The 26948-nt window shown below is 35.1% G+C and overlaps 1 protein-coding gene across 1 annotated transcript in view; it reads right to left on the bottom strand.

Moving 5' to 3' along the window:
* The window catches only part of CNGB3 (cyclic nucleotide gated channel subunit beta 3), a 245144-nt gene that overhangs the window by 85033 nt on the left and 133163 nt on the right, over positions 1-26948 (bottom strand). Inside the window, exons 6-7 of the mRNA XM_072734362.1 lie at positions 2431-2585; positions 448-600 (exon numbers count right to left, since the gene is read on the bottom strand). Of these exons, the coding sequence (XP_072590463.1) occupies positions 448-600; positions 2431-2585 (308 nt within the window). The remainder of the gene's footprint in view (positions 1-447; positions 601-2430; positions 2586-26948) is intronic.

The raw sequence follows: 26948 nt of genomic DNA, 5'->3' as shown, positions 1-26948 counted from the left end.
AGTTAAAATAATTAATGATATGAAGGCATGGAAGAAGATAGACACTTCATATTGATTTTGGGGGGAAGGGTGTTGGATACATATCACAGAACACTTTGGGGCTTTCTTTTCAAAAGTAATTAAGGGCAGCAGAAACTCTGGACTGCCTTTTATTTATTTATTTTTATCTATTTATCTATCATTCATCTATTTTGATAATTATACATTTACTTTATTTCATATTATACTGGACATGCCTTTTAAAAACAAAAAGGAATATTTTATCTCTTGCTTTCACGAGAGAGGAGCAAACAATCCACTGTCTTTTTAATATAGTTTGAATTCTGCTTTCTAGATAGAATTGGAATGTGGCCTAGGGAGAAATGGAAGCCATCTGGGACTCTGGGTTATAGGGGTTCTTGATAATAGCTAGCCCTCCCACTGGGACAGTTCACACTTTGATGGTACCTGTGTATGAATCTATGCTTCCTGGAAGTCTAATTCGTTTTAGGTACTCTGTCAGAGGCATCTTCTGGAATTTAAAACACAATATGTGATAGTAATGTTCTTCTTTTAGCTTAGCATTGCTCTCTTGTGTTGATGGTATGGCTGTGGGCTTTGCTTTATAGGGAAAAAAAAGAACACATTTTTAAGAGGTTAGGTTAGCTTAATGAGAAAAAGCTTCGATTTCTTGAAGTCAGAACATATCAGAATCTTCCCTTCTTAATATAGGTAGAATAGGCATGATATGATATTGAAAATAGTGACATTAATGACAATATCCAGGTAATGAAAACACTGGAATTTGGAAATAAATAGCAGATTTAAAACATACTAATAAATTACCACAAAAGTGTTACAAATAGGGTAGTTTAATTAATAAATCAATTAATTAACTGAATGTAATCTCTACACCCAAGTTGGGGCTCAAACCCACAATCCCAAGAGCAAGAGTCACAAGCTCCACTGACTAAGCCATCCAGGCACCCTACAAATAGGATATTTTAAATACAAGCTTAATTCTTACCTATTTTGTAGCATAAATAAAGTCAGTCCTTTAGATTCACATTACAAAGAAACTTTACAAATGTACATCATGCCTGTCACAGGTTTTAGTTTCATGCTTCTTTAGTCTCACACATATCCTTCAAGTTATAGATAAAGTTCAAAATATTTTTTAAATGTATCTTACTAAAATACAATGACTTATTAGAGTCTCTTTAAAAGAGAAACTACTATACAATATGTAGCTTATTTTAAAAATCCGACTTACCTATACAGAATTATAAGGAACCCTCAACTCCATCCTATATAATTAACAGTTTGATTTTTAACTGTTAAACATCCAAACGTTATTCTACTTTTATCTATATATATAAATACAAAGATGTAATCATAATATATCACTTTTGTACTCTACTTTATTGCACTTACTAATTTTTCATAAACGCATTGCTGCAATTATTAGGGAGGCTGACAACTGCCCCCCTCCCTGTCCCCGCCCCCTGCCCCGCTCTGTGATTAGTTTGTTGATGTTCTTTGCTATTCTGCGTATTTGGGTAGTATTCTTGTATTTTATAATGAGTGCTTTGTATATTGGGGTATTCTTAATTAATATTTACAATAAAATTTGCTATAGCATATACTCCTGTTGCCTTGCTCATATACTGTGGAGCTAAAGATCCTGTGCAGAGAGCTCCCTGTATCTTTTCCCCTCAGGACTGTTTCTGAGCTGGCTTGCTTAAAGTGCTGGAGAGTTAGCAATATGGCCCAACAATATCCCTTAACTAATGGAAAATGGAGTTGGTGATTGACACCCTAGCCTCTTCTTCCAAAATATATAAAGAACTTACACAACTTAACACCAAAAAAAAAAAAAAAAAAAAGAATCCAATTAAAAAATGGGTAGAAGACCTGAACAGACAATTTTCCCAAAGAAGACATAGAGATGGCCAACAAGCACATGAAATGATGCTCCACATCACTTAGCATCAGGGAAATGCAAATCTAAGCCACAATGAGGTATCACCTCACACCAGTCAAAATGGTTAGTATCAAAAAGACAAGAAATAGCAAGTGTTGGTGAGGATGTGGAGAAAAGAAAATCCTCATGCACTATTGGTAGGAATGCTAATTGATGCAACCACTGTGAGAAACAGTGTGGAGGTTTCTCGGGAGAATTCTTAAGTCTGATCCACACAGTTTTTCAGGTGAATCAAGTGTGAGGGCTCACAGAAGAAGCCCTCTTATTAACACATCTTTATTGTCCTAATCCTTGGCTCCATCTCCCTGTCTGCTCTCACCTTCTTGGATCACCCTCAATATAAACTATTGGCACCTAAATCATTGTCTCAGGGTCTGCTCTTGGGAGAACCCAAACTAAGACATTTGAAAAATACATGTCCCCCGATAACTTCTTTTGTTCCAGTACTTTGAGGTAACAGTGCTTACCAGTTTGGGGGCTAGCTTCAGGTGAGGATATATCTCCTTCTGCCAACTTTTTCTTGTAGAGCATTGTTCTTTGACGCATCCTTCTCACCAGGTTGTGTAGCTGAGCATCAGCATACTCATTTATAACAGGGACTCCAAGTGGTTTGCTTTTTGGGCTAAATGAGGAAAAAAAAATGGTGATAGAGATGGATCCATGAAGAGGTATACACAGGGAAGAGACTGAGTTTTTTCATCCCCCTTATAGATTCTACACTATTAACTGCTCCTTTCTGCAACTGAATAGAACCATTTAAAAACTATATTTGGGGATCCCTGGGTGGCGCAGCGGTTTGGCGCCTGCCTTTGGCCCGGGGCGCGATCCTGGAGACCCGGGATCGAATCCCACGTCGGGCTCCCGGTGCATGGAGCCTGCTTCTCCCTCTGCCTGTGTCTCTGCTTCTCTCTCTCTCACTGTGTGCCTATCATAAATAAATAAAATTAATAAAAAAATTAAAAAAAAACTATATTTGAAGGAAATAGTGTTAATGGAATACAGATTTGTCAATGAAATTTTAGAATTCACAAATAGCAAATGTTCATTCTTGACCATATTAGATCCTGATTCTGCCATTTAATTGTATAATTAGAAGAAAAAAAGAAACTTTACTTAGCATTAGGCAGAATTCTAAGATGGCCCCTTGATGTACATGTCTTGCATAATCCTAGAGATAATAAATAGGGTGGCTTTTACTCTTATTATTAGTTTGTGTCATATGTCTCAGTTAACTTGAAGGTAAGAGGGTTATACAAATGGCCCTGATATAAAAAAAAAGCAGAGTTTAAAAACAGAGAGTTTCTCCAGCTGGTGACAGAGCAGAAATTAGAGGTTTGAAGCCTAAGGGAGATCTCACTTGGAGAAATTCTCCATTTCTGGCTTTGGAGAAGAAAGAGGCCCCCTGAAGAGAATTGCACAAAGCCTACAGGAGCTGAGAGTGATTGATCTCTGGTTATCTGATAACAAGAAAACAAGGACCTTCCTCCTACAACCACAAGGAATTGAATTACGCCAATAATTTGAATGAGCTTGGAAGTAGCTTCTTCTCTGGTGTCTTCAGGTGACAGCCTAGCCAGGTCTGGCTGACACCTTGATTTCACCTGTGTGAGACCTTAAACAGAGTACCTAGTGTCATCCAGACTTTTGATCTATGGAAATGTGAGCTATTAAATAGGCATTAATTTAAGTCAATAAGTTTGTAATAATTTCTCATGTGGCAAGAGAAAATGAGTGTATGTAGTATGCTTTAATGCACTTCCCTCCTAAGAAAACACAGATTAGTACATAGTTTAAGATATAAACTGGTACACTTCATAAGGATCTGAGTTTCCTCATAGGTTTTCCTCAAACTTCTAACTCACTCTCTACCTTCCTTTTGAAGTCTGACACTGTTGTCTACACAGGCCCACATATCCATTCTTACCTCCTCACATCCATTTCTGCCCTTTCCATCTCATTTGTAAACCTACGGAGTTCACATTAGAACTGGGTAATCTGTGGATCATATTTAAAGAGAACTCTAGTATGAGCTCCTCTCCACTAATCTGCGTTCTCTCCTGGTATAGAAACATATCACATCTATAATTGTTTACAGATTCCCAGACCATCAATGTGTCTCTCTTCGTTTCTTACTATAGTATAATTTATGACTCTTTTAAATGTCAAAAGTCCTGTCTCAGCATTGAGATTTTTCAAGTGCATCACACAAAGAGCTTTACAAGCCTTCTCAAGAATGATGAGATGCAGTGGACAAAAATCTGATATATCTTAGACAATACAGAAGTAGGGGGACATTAAATCTTCAAAACTGGAGAGTTAAAGAGAAGCAGTGTAAATGCATAGAGGCAAGGAAAGAGGTGAATAGTTAGTTAGAACTGATGAGTGAAAAAGAGAGAGACTCAAGAAATAATTTAGAGAGAAATGAAAGGATTTGAACTTTCTGGATCTTTTGGATAAATCCAAATAAGGAATCAAGAATAACTTCTAAGGGGCATCTGGGTGGCTCAGTTGGTTAAGCAAATGCCTCCGGCTCAGGTCATTATCCCAGGATCCTGGGACTGAGCCCTATGTCAGGCTCTCTACTCAGTGGAGAGCCTGCTTCTCCTTCTTCCTCTACCTGACGCTCCCCTACTCCCCTTACTTGTGCTCTCTGTCAAGTAAATAAATAAGAATCTTAAAAAAAAGAATAACTTCTAAGTTTCTATTACAAGAGTCTAGGTTTATGAATATGATATTGATATAAATAGGAATTCAGAAAGGAGGTGTTTGTACATTGTTGGTATATGGAAAAATGATTTTTTGTGTGTGTTATATATTCAATTCAAGGTGCTAGTAGGACCTTGTGTGATAGGATCTTGATTATGCTACCCAGGAGACAGCTGGAAATACAGTTTTGGCAAAAAAACCTTGGTGGTCATCAGTGTATACGGGATGTTTGAAGAGATGAATGTAGATGACATCCTCATAGACTGAAGTTCTCAAGGTCAGAAACTTTATTTTCTTTATACTCTATAAGGTCTAGGACAAGGTAGGCTTTAATAAATGCTTATTGAATAAATAAGCCCACTACTCCTAACCTTTTGTTTGACCGTATGTGATGTGCCTCTGTGCACTAAAAAAATCTATAAAAAGTAAAGTTGAGAGTTGGTGGATCATTAACTGTAAAGTCAGGTATTCAAACTGTCAAAACGTCCAATTCAAGTCTTAAGACCTAAGGAGAGTGTTTTTTTCTTTTCCTGAATCACCGATAAGCTCTAATTGGCCATATAATTGCCATTTAATCACACTAGTTTTTACTGTGCAAGCCTACGTCAGGTTTAAAATGCTGAAAATTATATTAGAAAGCATGCCTGCATTTCAAATGCATAGCTATATTTCAAGTACTATGTATTTTTCTTTTTATATTAGCTGAACATTAATATTGTCAATTTACTTAATCTTGAGAAAGAGTAGATAAGTAAGATGTGAATATTGACATTGATTCTTTTAAAACTTTGTGTTTATTGAGACTTCCAGAAAGTTTTCATGTAAACTCAGTGATACATGTTCTCTAGTTTAAGCTTGTTGCTTTAGTATCACGCAAAGGAATGACTACTTTTGGCGGGGTAAAATGGATGGTTGCAGTCAGGGATGAGTTCACAGTGAAAGATGAATGGCACTTTGATTGATAATGTAAACGGAAAATATTCCAGGCAAAAGACACAGCTGGAGAAAAAGTGTATCAGTTGCTGCTTTGTGGAATATAATAAAGACTCAAATATTTTAACATAAAATCCTAAATTACCTATGATGTGGTTTGAAAGTCATTTGAGACCAATGGGAAAACATAGCAAGATTATAAGCAGAAGAGGGACATTATTAGCTATATTTTTAGAAAATAATGGAGAAAAGAAAAGATAATTAGTTGTGGTGTGGAGGAAGTCTGACTTGAGGAAAGGAGAGAGTTGCATTAAAATATATGGATTAATATAACCATGGAAATTTCAAGTTTGGTCAGTGAACTACACTGAATAGTATTCTGCCAAAATTCATTTCTAACTGGAACCTCAGATTGTGATCTTTGAAAACAAGGTCTTTACAAATATAACTAAGTTAAGATGAAGTCATACTGGAGTTGGATGGGCCCTTAATCTAATGACTGATATCTTTACAGGAAGGCCAAGTGAAGGCAGGGAGGAGACACACAGGAGAACACCTTGTGACAACCAAGGCAGAGATTAAGGTGATGCATCCACAAGTTAAGAAACATCAAGGATTTCTGGCAACCAGCAGAAGCTAGGAGAAGGGTATGGAACAGATTCTCAGGCTTTCTGAGGGACCAAACTTGCAGGCACCTTGATTTTGGGCTTCTAGCCTGGAGAACTATGAGGGGATAAGTTTCCGTTGTTGTAAGCCACTCAGTTTTTGGTAATTTGTTGTGGCACAGCCCTACAGTTAGCAAAGTGGGTGACTGTGATGTCACATACGCAGCTCAGTTGGAGGCATAAGTTGTAAGATAACAATAAATATATTTAATTTGGCATTTGTGAATGAAGAATCAAGATCTTTTATTTTTTAAAAATATTTTATCCATTTATTTATTCGAGAGAGAGAGAGTATGAGGGCAGGAGCAGAGGGAATGAGCAGCAGAGGGAGAGAGAGAAGGGAGCCCAAAGTGGGGCTTCATCCCATGCCCCCCCAGGGGATCATGACCTGATCTGAAGGCAGACACTTAACTGACTGAGCCACCCAGGCGCCCCAGAATTAAGATCTTTTAAAACACATTCTGTACAGCAGGCAGTTGAGAATTTGGGTCTGGAATTCAGCAGAGAACTGAGCTGGATGGAAATGTGGAACAAGGGGTCACCATTCCAGAGGCAATGGTAGGAATTATATAGTGGATCAGATTACTAGTAAGAACCTGCATAGAACAAGAAAAGATTGGGAGGTCAGACCTTGCAACTTGCTGACATTTAAGGAGTAGCATAAGATAAGGAACTGAGAAGTAGCAATTAGAGAGGTAGATCTGAGAGAGAAAAATGTCACAAAAATCAGGGAAGCTAAGAGTTTGGAAAGGGAGGTCAATGGTGTCTCTTGCTACATATGAACTGCAAATTTTGTCATTTTTGTCTTCACAAGTATTTTGTAAAAGTGCACAGACTCTGCCTTTGTTCGTGAAGTGATTTTTTGGATTTCCATTCATTATCTCCTAAGTTCAGTTAAAAGTGGTATTTATTCCCTCCAGTTAAGTCTTGAATAAACTTTGGCTTTTGCAAACTTTACCAGATTCTTCTTACTGCTTAATTAAGAATTAAATTCAATTTTCAATGACTTAATTCTTTAAAAATTCCAATTGATCAAAGTTTTTAAAACCTGCTATTCATATCTTGTTGAATAACAGATAGAGATTGGACAAAGAATATTATATTCCAATTTGTGAAGATTTAGGGGGAGAGAGGAGTAGGTCTTTTTTCTTTTGTTGTATTTTCTTAATAATTAATGATAAATTCAGACAGTTCTCAAGAGTTACATATGAAGAAAAGAAACCGGCTTTGAATAAGTGGACATTTTTGTAGGAGTAAATTTGGGAATGAAAATACATGAAGTTAGTATAAATTCTGATTCCTACCAATGTATCTGGTGGTTCACCATAAAACCTACGCATTTTAAGCAAATTTGGGCTAGTAGAGTTATAATTCAACCAAGTCTCACTTGGCTCCCTTCTCATATTCACCTCTAAATGCTGTGAAGATTTTGAGTTGTTTATCATATTTCACTTGTGCATATGGTATTGTTTGTACACATCCTTTGTACATATGGAAATGTACATATGGATATTATGATGTACAAATTCCCAACCTAAGTTCTTTATCTGTCTAGAATACACTACATGCATATTTGACCCCAAAGCTTATTTGTGAACCCTTGCCAGCAGTTGACTCTCTAGGTCTTTTCTTCTGTTAATCTGTAAGTTCTCTGCCTTTCTCTGTGTCTCTCATGAATAAATAAATAAAATCTTAAAAAAATATATAAACAAAATAATCATAATACTAATATGTTTCATGTCAATAAACATGTTAAAATCTCCAAATATTTCAGGTATTTTTTGAGAGTAAAGTTAGTAACAACTATGTTTTCATCATTTTTTCCATATAGTAGCAGCCCGAAAGAGTCAAATGATGTGCTCACAAAATGTTCCTGAAAATTGGTGTCTTGAGAAAGTCTGAAGGTGCATTTTTAATGTTTCATTCATTTATTTAATGGATATTTAGGGTGCACTTAAATTGCTTCAGAAAAGATAACATGTCCTATATGGACCATAGGGCATGTTATCTTATCTTTATCTTATCATGTTATCTTATTTTTATCTATGATAAAGATCATTTAAAACAAACATTTTTAAAAGTAATCTGTATACCCATTATGGGACTCAAACTCATGACCTTGAGATCAAGAGTCACATGCTCTACCAACTGAGCCAGCCAGGCACTCTGACTTTAAAGATTGTTTAGTTACTAGTCATCTCTTTCATTTTACACATACCCTCAGATTTTATTCTTACTTAGTTTCTTCTGAACAAATTGCTGTCTTTTTTTTTTTTTTAATTCAAAAACTGATTACCAGGATGTGTCAGTGAGATGGGATTTGGGCTGGAAAAGCAGAGCTGTGCCCCACATGAATAGCAAGAGGAGGAAGAAATGGGGGACTCTCTGCCCAGATAATAAGTTAGTGTTCTACTTCTTGGCAATGTGCTCTTTCCCACAATCACTGGAGAAAGAATATAGTATGGAATGGAATCCACAGCAATGGTGGAGTGAGGTGAGGAGATAGAATAAGGGGGTTGGGTGGGAATGATTTTCTCTAGGTGCAGGCAGTAAAAGGGGGAGGTTTGGCTGCAGCCAATTTAATAAAAGCTATAAAAGACTGAAAGTTTGGTCACTTTATTATCACTATATGCTGATAATCCTGAACAATGTTGGTGATAAAATACATCTACTCCTAGGGTAGACCATTCCTATGGCTCCCTTTCTGTACACTACTGATCTACATAAGTTATGAGGAATTTCAAGTACAAAGATCATCACATAAGCCAAGAATTAGCAAACAATTGTGCAGAATCAATTTTATCAGAAGCACTAACAGACAGAAACAGAAAACTAATTGTAAATTGTTGTAAACAAACAGAAAAACTAATACCTGAGGAAATGAATAAAATAGACAATAACTAGAGATAGAAATAAGAGAAGTTATATATTTTATGTTAACTGGAATATGTTATTTTGAAAGAGAATCAATTAAAAACTTGGAGATAAAAAGTTTGATCACCACTCCCTCCCCCAAAAAACCCCAATAAAAACAAAGAAAAATACTATGGAAAAACCTTTTTCCACAACTGAAATATGCAAGTCTTCAGATTGTAAAAGGTCACCAAATGCAAGTGAGATAAATAAAACACAAACTCATCATACCATTGTAAGTTCCAGTACACTAAAATTAAAGAGAAAAGTGTTAAGAGCTTCTAGAGGTGAAAAAAAAATCCCTATAAATAAAGAAGCATTAGATTGGCATCAGATTTCTCATTGGCACTACTGGATACTAGAAGCTAATAAAGCAGCATCTCAAAATTTCTAAGGGAAAATGAATTTTCCTTGAACTCCATGCTGCCAAACACTATACAAAATCAGCTTTCACGACAAATACCCACCATTTGCTTCAACGAGGATGGAACTGGAGGGTATTATGCTGAGTGAAGTAAGTCAATCGGAGAAGGACAAACAGTGTATGTTCTCATTCATTTGGGGAATGTAAATAACAGCGAAAGGGAATATAAGGGAAGGGAGAAGAAATGTGTGGGAAATATCAGAAAGGGAGACAGAATATAAAGACTCCTAACTCTGGGAAACGAACTAGGGGTGATGGAAGGGGAGGAGGGCAGGGGGTAGGGGTGAATGGGTGACGGGCACTGAGGGGGGCACTTGATGGGATGAGCACTGGGTGTTATTCTCTATGTTGGTAAATTGAACACCAATAAAAAATAAATTTATTATTTAAAAAAATAAAATAAAATAAAGAAAAAGAAAACTCACACATGGTGATAAATCCTGTAAGATTCTTCATGTATATCATGCAGACACCTCAAAATTCAGTATTGGTTAAAAGAAGTAATAAACTCTGCAAATGGATTCTGTCAGAGTAAAAAAACAAAACAAAACAAAACAAAACAAAAAACAAAAAACAAAAACAAAATCAGCCTTCAGATTTATTCTGGGAGCCTTTACCTTCCAAGTATAGCTCTGCCTGGCTTAGCAACAGATTCAATTTTTGTGTCAGGTATTACATGGTGGCCTCTTCCTTTGACATTAGGAATATAATTTAAAAGGTAAAAGGTTTAAAAAGAGGAAGAAGATGAAGGAGTTGGAATTTTAGTTAGTAGAGAATGTAGAGCTCTGGCAAAATCTCTATTGAGAAATTCAATTTAGGCCTTGAGGCTAAAGTAGATTCTAAAATCTTTCCCTGAATCTAATATTGGGAACCACATGCTAAGGGGAGTATGCTATTTCATAGGTCAGATTGTGAGTCTACTTACCCATCTTCTCATCTTGAGTGGAAATCTTCCCTAAGAAGTAATCCATACCCAGATGGATTTATTGCACAGAAGAGGAAAAAAAAAAAAAAAAAAAAAAAAAAAACCCAGAGAAAGGGTAAGGGACTGGTTTCTTGCCTGAAGGTCTGGTTTCTTGCCTTTATCCCAATCACTACTAAAACATAGCAGATCAATGTCTTGGGTTCTGACTAGATATGCAATTTCTGCTTTGAGAAGATTGAGAATGAGACAGTAGATAGCAAGAAGCAGATGTGACAAGGGGGATGTGGAACTATTTCAACTCCCCCAAACAAATGTCAATTACCCTGAGGCAGACTTGTCATTGCCTTGGCAGCAGTATATGTGGCTGTGGCCTGGAGACAAGCAGAATCTCATGATTCAGAGAAGAGATTGGTTTCTCTCAAAGGGATGCTACTGGAGATATATGTGGAAAGCTCTTGGCAGGAAGGAGTTCCATTTGGATTAATTCAAAATTTAAATGTGAAGAGAGGCAATTTGTAGAAAGAGAGAAACCAAGACTGTCTGAGTTTATGAAGCAAAATCACAGGAGATCCTCAGAGAAAGCAGATATAGTAAGGAAATCAGACTAGGAAAGGGAGAAGTCAGAGTGCTTATCTCCAGCACATAGTTAGGTCACAGTTCTGCACAATGGGCACAAGACTGCAGAATAGAAGTCTACACTCTGATGGCCTCTATGTAATTGTGGTTAGCTCTTAGAGCCCTAGAGCACCAGGCTCCCAGTCCCTGCCTATCTGGAAATTCAGGACGTTCAGGGTCTGACAGGACAAAGTTCTTGGGTAGATTCCTCCTTAAGAGTGAGTGATAAATGGTTAGCAGGGATACAGTTCCTTGATTTGAAAATATTTGCACAGCTTCTTTTTTCTGAAAGCAGAGAGATACACCATTTATATCCCAGGTAGAGAATTAACAGTATCTAATAAATAATAATGGCAAATGAATATTCAGTTTTATGTTGACATAAAGGAGAAGACAGTGCATGTATTTAAGGGATACTTCAAGTGCCGAATTCATGGCTGCTTCTCTTCCTTCTTCTTACTGCCAGGAAAAGACATCAAATTGATCTGAAGCACTAAAGAGCCAAACTAAATATGTTCAAGAAGGTGGCTAGGCATATGGATAAAATTTAAATAATTTTGACTTTTAAACTACTAAATGAAAGGATGGAGTGTCTATTAGAAGTAGGTTAGTAAAAAGCAAAATGAAATGACAAGTTGTTGGTAACTGCTGAAACTCAATGAGAGAACAGTGCTAGTTACTTGGCTCTACATTGGAACTTTCCTTAAGATCTAAGCAGACTATAATAGATTTCCTTCTCTGTTAGTAATTATATTTTCATAAAGAAATTTGTACTGACTGGGACACTGCCATGGTTTTGATTGCTGTCAGTTATCTACTGCTGGGGACAGACCTGTAGGACATTCATGCCACCATTAAAAACACACCAACTGATTTTTGACAAAAGTGCAAGAGCACTTCAAGGGAGGAAGGATAAGCCCTTTTGACAAATGATGCTTGAGCAACTGGACATCTAAGGCAAAAAAGTGAATTTCAACCTAAATCTCAGACTTTATACAAAAATTAACTCAAAATGGATCATAAGCTTAAATATAAAACATAAAATTATAGGGGTACCTGGGTGGCTCAGTGGTTGAGTGTCTGCCTTTGGCTCAGGTCATGATCCCAGGGTTCTGGGATGGAGGCCTGCATCGGGCTCCCTGCAGGGAGCCTGCTTCTCCCTCTGCCTATGTTTCTGCCTCTCTCTTTGTGTCTGTCACGAATACATAAACAAAATCTTAAAAAAAAAAAAAGCAAAAACATAAAATTATAAAACTTTTTAGAAAAAGTAGAAGAAACTTTTCTGGATCTGGGGCTAGGCAAAGAGTTCTTAAATTTGACACCAAGAGCATAATCTACAGAAAGAAAAGTTGTAAAACTACACCAAATTAAAATTAAAAACTTTTGCTCTATGAAAAAATCCTATTAGGAGGATGAAAAGATAAGAAATGCCATGGGAGAAAATATTTTCAAACAATATCTCCAAGAAAGATCTAGTACCTAGAATATATAAATAATACTAAAACTTGACAGCAAAAAATAAAAATAATTTGGGGCACGTCAATGACTCAGTTGGTTCAGCATCCCACTCTGGTTTTAGCTCAGGTCATGACCTCAGGGTCATAAGATTGATCCCCACATGGGTCTCCACACTCAGTAGGGAGGCTGCTTGAAGAATCTCTCCCTCCGCCCTCCCCCACAACTCACATGCAGGTGTGTGTATGTGAGCTCTCTCTCCCTCTTTCTCTGTAAAATAAAAAGTCTTAAAGAAAATAAAAACAATTTGATAATAAAGTGAGGAAAAGACATGAACAGTCATTTCATGGAAGAGGATATTCAAATGGCAAAAAGCACATGAAAAGATGTATAGTGTCATTGGCTATTAGGAAATACTAATTAAAACCACAATGAGATTATCTGCACACACAAGTCAGAACGGCTAAAATAAAAAATGGTGACCTCACCAAATGCTGACAAGGATATGGAGAAACTGGATCATACTTTGCGGGTTAGGATGTAAAATAGTACAATCACTCTGGAAAATAATTTGGAAGTTTCTTAGAAAAATAAACATGCAATTATATGATCCAATTATCATATGATATGTTGGACATTTATCCCAGAGAACTAAACACTTGTGGTCAACAAAAACCTTTCCACAGATGTTCATAGCAGCTTTATTTGTAATAACCCAATACTGGAAACAACTCAGATGTCCTTCAATGACTGAATGGCTGAACCAATGGTTCAGCCATATAATGGAATACTACTCAGAAACAAACAAACAAAAAAAGAATGAATTACTGATGCACACAACAACTTGAATGAGCTCTAGGAAATTACACTGATTAAAAGCGAATAACTAAAGGTTAAATACTATCTATGATTCTACTTATATAATGTCCTTGAAATGACAAAATTATAGAGATGGAGAACACATTAGTGATTGTCAGGAGGAAGGGAGAGAACAGGATAGAGATAGGTACTGAGATGCATGCGGTTATAAAAGGGCAAATCCTTTCCAGGAGAAATCCTTGATGGAACTGTTTTGTATCTTGACATTGGAAGGAAGAATTTAAACACACAATGACATTACATAAAACACACAAACCCACAAATGAATACAAGTAAAACTGGAGAAATCTGATTATCTCTGTTAATATCCTGGTTGTAACATTGTACTATAGTCTTGTAAGATATTACCATTGATTATAGGGTATGTGGGAGCTTTCTATATAATTTCTTACAACTGTATATTAATCCATGATTGTTCTAAATTAAAAAAAATCACTAATGTGAAAAAAACCCATCATACCTGCTTAGTTAAGTTCAGCATACTTAGGTAGAAACATGGGAGTTCTATAATCTTGCTACTCAAGAGTGGTCTGCTGATCTATAGTATCAGCATCTCCTAAAAGCTTCTCAGAAACAATATATCAGGCCCTGCCCCAGAACTTTTAAAACAGAATCTTCATCTTGACAAGCTGTTTGGATCATTTGTATGTACATTAAGGTATGAGAAACATTGTTCCACAAATAGTAGTCTTGCAAGTTTAAATCTGTAAAATGTTGGTAGGAGCTGCACTTTTGCCTTGGCTTAAAAGTATCCTCTTTCTCTTCTTGAAGGAAGGGCAGAAAGTTCTCACTTTTCTTAAATGCTAGCTATGTCAATATCAGTAAGAATCAATGATTCTTACAAAACTCACTGAGATAGACTTTATTATATCTCTTTTCAGGTTAACTGAGGCCCAACCTGTCTGATTGAGAAGTCATGCATGAAAATAGGTGATAGAAGGTTACAAGCAAATTATGGCAAATCCATAGAAGAGAGAACTGGAAATAATTAGAACTCAATGTTTGTTGATCTTTAATAGGTGAGTATTTTGATTTTAAAAACTGAACTAGTCTGACAGTGAACATCTTCTCTTAAAAAGTAGAGAACTTTTAAGGTACATGGAATGCAACTGCGTGAAAATCTGTTCATTTGGGTCCTACTCTAGCATACAAACTGGAAGGTGAATTTGTTAAAATTTAATGATAGTCACTTAAACTTTGTTTGCTTACATGCAAGGTAAAGCTAATATTTTGCATAGTATAAAATTATGATAAAAGATGGAAGAACACTTGAATCTTCAAAGAGGAAAATGTGGAAAACCAAGAACACCATATGGTACTATAACATAAATTTTCAAGCCTATTCAGAGAGGCAGGCCACTCTCCTGATGAACATTATCATCAAATTTTACGGTCAAAATTACTTACCCTGTCTTGTGCAAATAATTTGTATAGTCTGTCACATACTGTATTACACTGAATATTCAATTCGAATAACCTAGTTTCTGAAGGGCATAACAGCACATAGCAGTAAAACTTACTCATAAATCATATGGGCATGGTTGAAGGAGCTCACTATTTGATCTATTTGTAGTCAGTACAGATTATGAATGTGCATCACAGATTTTTATGTAAATCAGAGACATCAATAGTCATATAAATTTGCATTTGCAACTTGATTTCTGTTAGTGAATAAGACAGAATCATCCTATTGACTACAAGCAAACTGCAAAAGTAAAGTAAAAGACAGTATAGCTTAAAAATACTGCAGTCTATGGCTCTGTTCTTTTTAATTTGATATTTGAGAAGAGGTAATTGTTAGAAGAATTATGTATGTATCCTTTTGGAAACAAATTTATGTTTGGCTTTCTAGCAATAACCAGGACTCATGGTATCATGCAATTAATAAGTGACTGGGATTATTATGGTTCCTGCCATGCTACCTGGAATACTAGGTTCTTAAATTTGTTACTCAGGTGATACTTGTCGTAAAGCCTTTAAGTTAAGTATGGTGACATTGGAAACAAAAGAATATACCACCATACATGGAGATGGGTATATTTGCTATTCTCATGAACAGTAGATAGTCTTATGTACTTGTGTGTAGGGGAAATTCAAATTTTGTGGGGGCTGGAAACTTTTGTAATTTATAGGGCTCTTTTAAAGAAGAATAAAAATTATGAAATCTAATTTCAACACAGAGTCTTCAGTGAAGGTTTCTGAAACACAAGTTTTATCAGCTTCACAATAAATTCACCTCTGTAGATGTCAGAGATGTGTCCAAAACAGCCAAATGTTTTAAAAGCCATTATCCTGAGGTACCACTTAATACCCAGTAGGGTGTATATAATAAAAATAGTGGAAAATAGGTGTTGGCAAGGTTGTGGAGAAATAGGAACCCTTATACCTTGTACATTATTGGGAATATAAGGTGGGTCAGGGTCTGTGGAAAACACTTTGGCAGGTCCTCAAAAAGTTAACCACAGAATTATTATATGATCTTACAATTTCACTCTTAGGTGTATACCTCAAATAATGGAAAACAGGTATTTAAACAAGTACATGTACAAGCATGTATAATAATATTTATAATAGCGCAAAGATGGAAATAGCCAAACTGTCCATCAGTAGGTGAATGAATAAACAAATATAGTATATACATAAAATAGAATATTATTCAGCCATAAAAAAGAAAGAAGTACTGATACATGCAACAACATGAGTGAACCTTGAAAACATTATGCTAAGTGGAAGATGCCAATCATAAAAAGTCACATATTATATGGTTCCATTTAGATGAAATATCCAGAATAGATGAATTTAGAGGGACTGAACACTGATCAACGGATACTAAAAGCTTAGGGGAGGAGTGAATGGCAAGAAACTATTAAGTGGGTAAAAGATTTTAAAGTGATAGAAATTTTTTGACTCTAGAGATAGCAGTTCAACAACATTGTGAGTGTGCTAGATGCTACTAAATTGTTCTCTTTAAAATGGTTAATTTTATGTTATGTGAATGAATTTCACTTCAATCAATTTAAAAAAAAATCCACCATCAACTCATTTATTCAACTAGTAACTAATTATTACTAATACTGTAACATTACAATATTACTAAATGATAGTATATTAAACGCAAAGGAGAAGTGATCACGTGTTTATGGAGTACCGGTTATGAGATAGGTATTTGGGTATACTAAGGAGGTAAGTCACACTACTTCTTCTTAATAATTTATTACCAAAATTTAAAAACCCTATGAATGTTAACACATTTACAGAATTAGGTGATATTCACAATGAGTGATAAGGAAAGAGTTGTCAGATAAGACTTCACAAAGCAAACAGGTTTGAGATTATTGCAATAAGTATGTGGGTTTAAATAATGGAGGAAAGTATGGGACTAAGAGAGGGAGAAGGAACATGGGGATAGGAACGAATTTGGTCTCACAGGAGTTAAAGAGAGGATCAGAAGAGGAATGTTTTGGTTGGTATTTAAATGTGAAGTTGGTTAGTTATAAAGAGGTCAGACAGTAGAATTGGCGGCCCAGCAGAAGGCAGGTGGGAGGGCATATTAGTGGAAAAATATTGTGAGCAAAGGTTAGAGATGGGAAGTATCAAGTTATGTATTGAATATACTCCTGTAGGGGTTCTTAACTCCAGGATCATGGGCTACCTAACAGTTCTTGTATTGTTTTCAGAAATTCCATGAACCCCTGAAATTGCATGCAATTTTTTAAATGTGCATATATATTTTTCTGGAGAAAATGTCTGGAATGTAGTAGATTTTCAAAGGGTAACACCTCAATTGTTAAGATATGCCAAAGTTCACATATTGCTGGGAAAAAAGAGCTAGCAAATACTATTCTTTTTGCATCTTAAATTCTTGCTCTTCATAAACCCAGATGCTTAACCTTGGGTATGAAGTATAAGAAGAAATGTCTTATTTACAAATCAATTTTAGGGTAATTTTTATCTAAGAAAAAGCATGGCATCCTAACCAAACAGATCAATTCAACTAGAATATCAGTGATTCATATTTGTGGCTGAAAAGAAGGCATTTTGTGGTATGCCTGGAAGGGGAGCAAGGTTTTGCTATCAGACACATACAAACAACTCTTCCCTCCCACTACTGTGAGAATTATGAAAGAGAGAGAGTGAGAGAGAGAGAGAGACAGAGAGAGAGAGAGAGGTGGAAATATAGGCATTCCTGATGGCTTTAGAAGTAATGAGAAGCAAAATGAAGTAATTTGATGAGAGCTGCACCTTGACCATTTCTAATGAATTAAAGTGGTCTAATAAGGTTTTTAGGGGTCATGTAGTGTAACATTCCGCACTAAGAAAGAAATCTACCTCATCCAGGAAGGATGGTCATTTGATCTCTCTTTGAACTTTCTTACGTATAGTGATTATTGTCATTGCAAGCAGCTCATTTCATATATGAGTAGCTTTCATTACTGGGAAGATTTAAGTAAAAGTTGTACAGACTTTATTATTATTTTTCCAAATGACTTTACTTTTTAGAGTTTTAGATTTAGAGGCAAACTGAACAGAAAGTACAGAGAGCTTCTCTGATATATTGACACCCACTCCACCCCACAGCTTCCTCTAATAGTGTGCATTAGCATTAGTGTGGTATATTTGTTACAACTGATGAATGAAAAGTGATTCATTATTATTAACTAAAGTCCACAGTTTAGTTTAGCATTTACTTTTTGTGTTATACAGATCTATAGGTTTTGAAAAATGTATAACAATATGAATTTACCATTACAATATCATACAGAATAGTTTCATTGTCCTAAAATTCCATGTTCCACCTATTCATCCCTTCTTCCCTCCCCTGAATGCTTGGCCTATGGTCTTCTTAAGGTCCCTATAGTTTGCCTTCTAGAATGTTATATAGTTAGAATTATACAGTGTGTAGTGTTTTCAGCCTGGCTTCTTAAACTTAGGAATATGAATTAAAGTTTCCTTTGTGCCTTTTTGTGGCTTGATATCTTTGATATTATTCAGTGATATTATTCAGTGAATAATATCCATTCTGAATAATATTCCATTCTGTAGACATACACAGTTTATTTATCCATTCACCTGTTGAGAGACATCTTAGTTGCTTCCAACGTTTGGCAATTATGAATAAAACCACCATAAATATCTGTGTGCAGGGTTTTGTGCGGACATAAGTTTTCAATTTATTTGAGTGTTTAGGAGTGTGCTTGTTGGGTTGTATGGTCAGACTATGCTTAGCTTTGTAAGAAACTCCTATATAGTGTTCTACAGTGTCTGTACCATTCTGCATTTCCACCAGCAGTGATTGAGAATTCCCATTGCTCTACATCCTTGAATGCACTGGTATTGCCATTCAATTGGTGTGTAGTGGCATCTCTCTGTTTTAATTTGCAGTTCTCCATGACAGATGATGTCAAGCGTATGCTTACTTTCTACCTGTATATTTTCTTTAGTGGGGTGTCTGCTCAGATCTTTTATCCTTTTTATGGTTTGTTTTGGATAATGGGGTTGTTTGCTTTTTCACTGTTGAGTTTTAGGAATTCTTTGTATGTTTTGGTTAATAATTCTTTATCAGATTTGTGTTTGGAAATATTTTCTTCCAATTTGTGGCTTGTCTTTTCATTCTCTTAACTGGGAAACTTTTATTATGAACTAAAATAAGACAAATTTCATACATTGATCTTCAGTTTGTTTTTTGAAACTACACAAGACAAATATAATCCATCTTCCATAAAGTGGACTAATGTATCTGAAGACAATCATCATTTCCTTCCCATCATGAGTCTTATTTTGCTAGGATACCATGTTATTGAGGATGTTTTCATGTGGCATGATATTGAGACTCCTTCATCATCATTGTGGGTGCCTTTCTCTGGAAGCATTCTATTTTGTCAGAATTCCTTTTAAGAAGTGATGCCAAGAAGCAAACGATACTATAGATAAGTTTTAATTAATACAAATAAGAGTGGTACTATGCATTATTATGTTATTGTTATTATTTTTGTTTTAAAAATACTGGGTTCATATTTAGTCATTCTCTTTGACTGAGTCTCCCAGCAATTTCTATGTGGCTCTCTCTCAGCTATAGTCAAGTGATTTAATACTTTAAATTTTTATTTGGAACTCTATATCTCTTTCTGGTATATTAAAATATATTTGAATCACACTTCATGATTTCAAAAGAGTTTTCACCATTTTTTGGTTATTGAAGAATAGTTGACATACAATGTTATATTAGTTTTAGGTGTACAACATAGTGATTCAATAATTCTGTACATTACTCAGTGCTCACCAAAATAAATGTAGTTACCATTCAATGTTATTATAATATTATTGACTCTATTCCCTATGCTGTATTTTTCTCAACCCATTTGATTCTTATAACCCCATGAATAAGGCTGCTCATATAATTATTCTCCTTTTTCAGTGAGGACACTGAGATTCTAGCAAAATAAGAGCTTTGTCCAGGTCTAAAAAACAGTAAGTTGAAGAATAAAGAATAGAATCAAGTTCTTTTGGTGCCATTTGTTAGTGCCATTAATCTATTATTCCAATCTACTATTCTTTTTACCCTATCACAAGTGTATCAGCTTTCCTGTATTATTTTATTTTATTCATAGATTTGGGGCTTTATCATCTATGGCTTTATCTTAGTCACCAAAAAAAAAAAAAAAAAAAAAAAAAAAAAGTTGAGACTGTCAAAATCTTCTCTAAAATGAAGTTAACTGTACTTGTTTACTAGCAACCTCTATTTGCTATCTAGAGACAACCATTTCATCTTCTAAGTGCTCAAAAATCATGTTTAACAATCCATTCTAGAGTTCTGCCAGGAATTCATATTTAACTGTGTGTTCTACAGTTTCCAGATTCTAAATCATACTCCTCTTTGAAAATTAATACATTTTCTCATATTAGAAATTATAACAGTATTAAAAATCATTTTCATTATTATCTTATATTGGTGTAATTATTACTAATTTAATTAATTGGCTCTTATTTTACAAATAAAAATAGAATTAAGACTACTGAATGTCAAAATACCATGTATGAGTACCATTTTTTGATGGACCATTTATTAATCCTTCTGATACTTGTTGAATATTATATATGATGCTGACCCAGGACAAATAATGTCCTCCACAACAATCAATACAAGGAAGAACTACTGAAAGCTTTCAAGTCTTTCATTGTTTGAAAACTGCTGTGAGTTTGGATAAAAGTTTAATTTTCCATATTTTCAAATCTCATTTTGTTAAATCTCTTTTGCTAAATTTGTACAGTTGCTTTCTTATTTTTGTTTTTTTTTGTACAATGCTCATGGCCTTCTTCCTTCCCTCCCTCCTTCTTTCCTTTCTCCCTTTTTCACTCTATCCCTTCCTTCCTTCTTCCCTTCCTCTTTCAATCCAAATAAAGCCAAAAATAAAATAGTAAGACATTCACAAAATTTTTAACATGTTAAATTTCTTGCTTTTGTAATACAAAATACACTTAATTGTTATAAATTTTTATTTCATCTCCAAAAAAGGAGGCCTAAGCATTTCCATAACTAATTACTACAGAATAAGACAATATTCTATGAGAAGCAATATATATATATATATATATATATATATATATATATATATACGTCTGAAATTCTTTGTGCTAAAAAATTTGTCAGTAATTAACTTAGCTCTGTCTAGGACATTTATATAACATCTTGGAAATTATTAAAGTATATTTTTGTCATTTTCAAACACATATACTCAGCACCACTTAACTGACCATATTGGAAATTTACCACTAGGGAATTTCCTTAAATAAATATTTTCAGCTAGCTGTATTTAAAAAGTAGTTGTAGTAAAAATTCTGGTAATTTTTCTTAGTGTAAGACATATCTTTAGTGCTATTTTCTATTTATAAAAAAAACTCTCAGTTACAATTAACAAGATTAAACTGCTTAAATTCTAATTCTTTTTCTCTCCCCACTTTTTTTAAAATTTAGATTATTTATTTATTTATTTATTTATTTATTTATTTATGATAGACAGAGAGAGAGAGAGAGACAGGAGGAGGGGGAAGCAGGCTCCATGCAGGGAGCCCAACACCAGACTCGATCCCGGGACTCCAGGATCCAAGATCGCGCCCTGGGCCAAAGGCAGGGGCTAAACCACTGAGCCACCCAGGGATCCCCGCTGAGCCACTCAGGGATCCCCTCTCTCCCCACTTTCAATACCTTTAGGTTATGACACGAATCAAAACCAGTAGAGCCTCAAAGTAGATAGACCGGTATACTAAAAGTGAAGGAGTGTTTCCAAATCTGGATTATTGATTGGCTTCTGGATAATTGTCATATTCAATGTAATTTAAGATATAAAAAAATATTGCAAATATTGAATCTTAGACTCTACTAATATCCCTGCCCCTGGGCCTGGAAAGAATGCTTCATTTTTTTCTACTTTGATAATCTATGAAAATGAACTTTTTTCCTATTTTACCATCTATGGGCTAATAATTATCTAAATTCAAATTTATGCATAGAATGTCTATCTCTCTTTTCTTTTAGATTCAGATGTTCACTGGCTATAGAAAACTCTCTGGCAAGCAGAAGGAAACAGAGTACAGACTGGAACTTCAAATTTTCGAGTCTAAAATGGCAAAATAGTCAACATTGGTAATATAATAGAATTCATCAAGAATAATACATAATTTTTATGAATTGGGGTGCAGAAGGTAAGCTTTGAAGGACATCTCAAAAGTGTTTTAATTCTACTTAAACAAGAATCCTCTGTACATTGTATCCATTTAGATACTTATCCAGTCTTTCAGGATGGATCCTTTGTTGACTTCTTGAGGTAATTTAAAATAGCTCTCTTGCTAGACAATCACTATCATGCCATTTCATGGTAGATTTTTTTTTTAATTGCTCAATAGATAATCAGTCGGAAATGGTCATTCCTCTGTAGTATTTTTTGTATTCTTATGTATTTTACAGTTAAAGATCTTAGATTATTTTTTAATTATTAAAAATAACTACCTAGTCATTATTGAAGACTCAGGAAACACAGGAAAATGAATAAGGAAAACAAGAGTTTTAGGTGTACTAGTCAAAGAATATAATTAGCATTTTGGTGTATTCTTTAAGTTTTTGTTCCATATACAGGTTGAAAACATTTGAGATTAGGTGATATGTATGAATCTCTATTCTTTTTATTATTAATAATACAAGATTTTTGTAAAATTAGAATTTCTTTGTAAATATTTTAATGGTTACATAATAACCTCATTTAATGTATATACTGTAAAATGCTTTCTAATCTTTTTGATATCATGGCACACTAGAAAATGAGTATTTTTAAGGCACTTGAGAACAGATGAAGCTTGAGCCCAGTGGCAACTGTCCTGGGGGTCTGGCCATATAGACAGACTCTGTTGTTATCTTTGAGGGCTGAGAAGATCAGTGATTCTATAATCCCATCTGCAGTGTGACAGAACCCACCAGTGGTGCAGTTTGTAAGGCTCCCCTGTTTTGTTCTATCATTTAAGATGCTTATACATTTTTTTATCATTACAGATAATCTTGCAATATCATCTTTGAACATGAAGTTTTTTACACATTTAAGAATATTTCCTTGAAATAAATTCTCAAAAATGGTAGCACTGAATATTTTGGGATATGGCTACTTCTAAGAAATCTGATACACGTTGTTTTTCTAAAGGTGAGTTCACAAACATTTGAGAATATCTATTTTACCGTCTCTTTTCTATACTGGAAATTCGCTTAACAACATTTTGCTAATTTGGTAGGCAAATTTGTAATTTTAATTAGCAGGTTTTGGTTACCCTGCAGGTAAACTTACATTTACCTGTAAGTCACTCTTTTCACTTTCTAATTGCTGGTTTTGAGGTTATATTCTTTTTCTTATCTCTTTGTATGAATTTCATATGTTATATATATATCCAAACATTTTTCTCTATTTAATATAGAGAGAAATTTTAATTTTGGTTTAGGTGAATTAGCACATTTTTCTTCATTTTCCAGCTTAGATACTTCTCCATATATTTGATAAAGATTAGCTTTAATTTTTGAAAATTAATTTTGTTTGAAGTTTCATTTGCCTGAAATCTATTTGTCTCTTTGGCCTGATGGGAGGATCTCAACATACTCCCTGTCAAATACCTCACCACGTAACACATTTCTTTGAATAATCTTCATTTTCCTTTACTATTTTATTCTTTGTCTATTAATCAGATTCCTATTTCAAACAAGGCTAATTAGTCTGTCATATATATCCAAATATTTATAATAACATATAATTCTATTCATAGTTTTGTTACAGGGATCCTTTCCAACTTGCATTTACAGGCATGGTCAGAATGGAAAACGTGTGTATTGTATTGGAAAAGAGAGATGGGGATGGGCTGGGAAGGAGAAGAAAATAAGAGTTTTCTGGTCATTTATTTTTCCATAATAGTAATTAAATGAGTGTACACAACTGAATTTCTTTTCTGGTAATTTCTTCTACCCCTTGGTCATTGTTTTCCTTTGATCTCTTTTCAGCTTTACAATTATTCCAATAATGTATGCTGCTGCATTACATCTAGTAGGAGGGCACTAGAGGGCAGTGTAAGCGCATGTTTATGGCTACAAAACTTGACATGCTCAAAGGCACTTCTGAATCCTGTTCAAGCTTTGTTGTGACTGACTACTGCTGTGCCTCTTTTTCTTAACTTAATCCATGCTTTGGTTCAGCAGTCTATTGCACGGTAGGAGCCAATGCTGAGCAGACTATTGCATACTGCCGGGGAGCTTGTACAACCAAGTAAAGCCTTGTTTTGGTCTTACCCTATGAACTTGTTCATTCATTCATTCATTCATTCATTCATTCATATTTTTCAACAAAGGGTGAGTTGAAAAATATATCTGAGTGTTGAAATTTTGAATGATTTTTACTTTCCTTTTATGCCATTTGTTCAGATTTGTCATAGTGAATGGGTGTAAAATATACTATGAAAAAATGCTATAAAAACTGTTTCTTATTGTTTCTAGTAGTTAAAACTTATTGCAAATTATTAAAGGATTGTGTTTATGATAGGGACAGAAGGGGAGGAAAATCCATTAGACCATTTTTTTATATTGTTAGCAAGGGATGCTGAAAACTTAGCTATAAGGCATTGATGGAGCCATTGCAAAGTGCTGGTTTAGAAGAAAAGAAAGATGTAAATCGCTGGAGTCAAGGCTGTCTATGTGACAAGTTCTGACTCATGCAGCTCCTCGTCTCCAAAGTCTCGCAGCTTTGGCCACTTCCTTGTGGGCACTGCTCTGAAAGACTTTGTGCCCAGGCTTTGGAAACCACATCAAGGACTTCGAGGTTTCTCTCTAGCACACTGATCTCTAGCTGATTTGATCCACTGTGGGAGCTGACACAGTGAACTCCACGTCAGGGACACTATAGATATGATGTGCTCCAAACCGGAACTCAGAATACAATTTCTCATAGATTAGTTCTATAGTTCTTTTCAAGCAGCTCTGTTCTAAGTAAATTATGATCTAAATTGTATTCCATAGGCCTACTTTGGTATCTGTTATTTTTAATATTACTCCAATGGAAAAATGCATTGGAGTTTCAAATAACCAGTGATTTTTCAAAACACTGTCTATGCTTTTAATAAGGGGTGGTGGTGGAGGGTCATCTGTATGAAAAAATGGCAGGGAGGTAGTAGGTCTCTTTCATTCAGGAGTAACTAGCAACTTTGGAGCCAGAATGCAGTGTTAGCAGCTACACTGAAAGGCAGATTAGAGTTAAAAATAAAATTTGAAATTAAGTTAAGCTAGCCCATGTCCAAGCATTTAAAGCTATCCACAGGCAATAAACTCCTCCCGACTCCTCTCAAAGAGCATCTTGGAAAGAGCAAATTGCCTAAGAATTCTAATTATCTGCTAAAGTCCTTTGCCAATATTTCACTTTGAGTAGAATTCTCATATGTATTTATGTCAGTGGGTAGGCAGCTTTTTCCTTTGGCCAATTAAAACTCAAGCCTTGGGAAGTTTTTATTTTCATTGTTTGAGTTTTGTTCAGTCTTTTACTGAATTTATCTGCCAATATTATACTATAGGCCATAACTATTTGAATTTTTCAGATTGAATAAACCTTAAGTGTGAATAAAAGTAAGAGGTGGCCCCTCCAAAGATGTCCACATTCTTATCCTTGGAACTTGTGAAAATGTTATGTTAATGGCAAAAAGAACTTTGCAGGTTGTATACTTTCAAGTGGGAGATTATCCCAGTGGGGCCCAATCTAAATATGTAAGCCCTTAAAAGCAGAAAACCTTCTCTGGTTGCAAGCAGAAGTGCTGCCTACAAAAAAATTGCGAAATCCAAATACTGGGGAAAGACTGGATATCAGGGACAACCTGTAATGTGAATACATGAGGATTCAGAGAAGAGTTATACTTTGAGCTTCTGTGATGGAGTCAAATATGATTTACATATGGTGCCAGAGGCTTTGTCCTCAGGTGGGCAGTGAGAAGGGTAGTTGCTGGGGTTGCTAAATTTGTATTTGCATCTATGTATGGAGTTGATCCAAATGGTATGGATATAGTGAAAGGAATAGTGGGTAATACAGAACCAGATGCTGACCTGTAGAAACCAAGACGGAAACTTATTGTTAACACTGGCTACATTTTCACCAAGTCATTAATGAGGAAGATTGTTAACTTGAAAATTTTCTTTACTGAGGTTCTATACTGACCGTGATCTAAGTTTGTTAATTTAATTGTACTTCCTTGTAAAATGGGTTGTTAATAATCAGAATATGAAGTTCCTTTCATACTATAGTTATATTCCTCAGCAAATGTTTTTAAAATTGTCTTTATTGACAAAGACAATATTGTGAGGTACTTTTTTAGGTCCTATGAAAATCGAAAACCTAATATAAGGAGATTAGATTGATGATTGATTAAAGATTGCGGTGCCTAAGGAGGCCGCCTAGGGAAACAGCCCCTCTTCTCAGATTAATGTCTGAACAAGGCCTATTTAAGTCTACGTGAACCATATGTTACATTTCCAGTTCCTTTCAAAACACATGTTGGTATGGTTTAAGCAAAACATTCATTACTTTAAAAAATACCTCTGATTCTAATTTTAAAAGCATGTGAGTAAATGCATTGCTCATTAGTGTGAGAAAAGCACTGTATTGAGTTCCAAGTGGGTAAAAGTGCAACAGCCTTGAGAGCCCTTTCATGTGGCCACCATTTGTATCTTAATTTTGGGGGGGGAAGCAAAACCTTTCTTCAATTAGCTTTGCCCTGAATAGAAGGCTTACTGTGTCCCACTGTCTGGTGCTTTTGTTATGTGGACTGATGCCTACTGAAGTCCAGATTTAAACCATAGTTTTCCTTTCATTCAGGTCTTAAATCATGTCCTAGAGTCTGAAGTAAACACCTAGGGCAATCACCTCCAGATTACAGTGCTTTCTCCAAATCTGGTTATCACATGAGTAA

The sequence above is a fragment of the Vulpes vulpes genome, chromosome 13 (assembly GCF_048418805.1).
Source record: "Vulpes vulpes isolate BD-2025 chromosome 13, VulVul3, whole genome shotgun sequence".
Taxonomy (NCBI): domain Eukaryota; kingdom Metazoa; phylum Chordata; class Mammalia; order Carnivora; family Canidae; genus Vulpes; species Vulpes vulpes.
The sequence above is the reverse complement of the archived record's forward strand: the minus strand, read 5'-3'. Positions and strand labels throughout refer to the sequence as shown.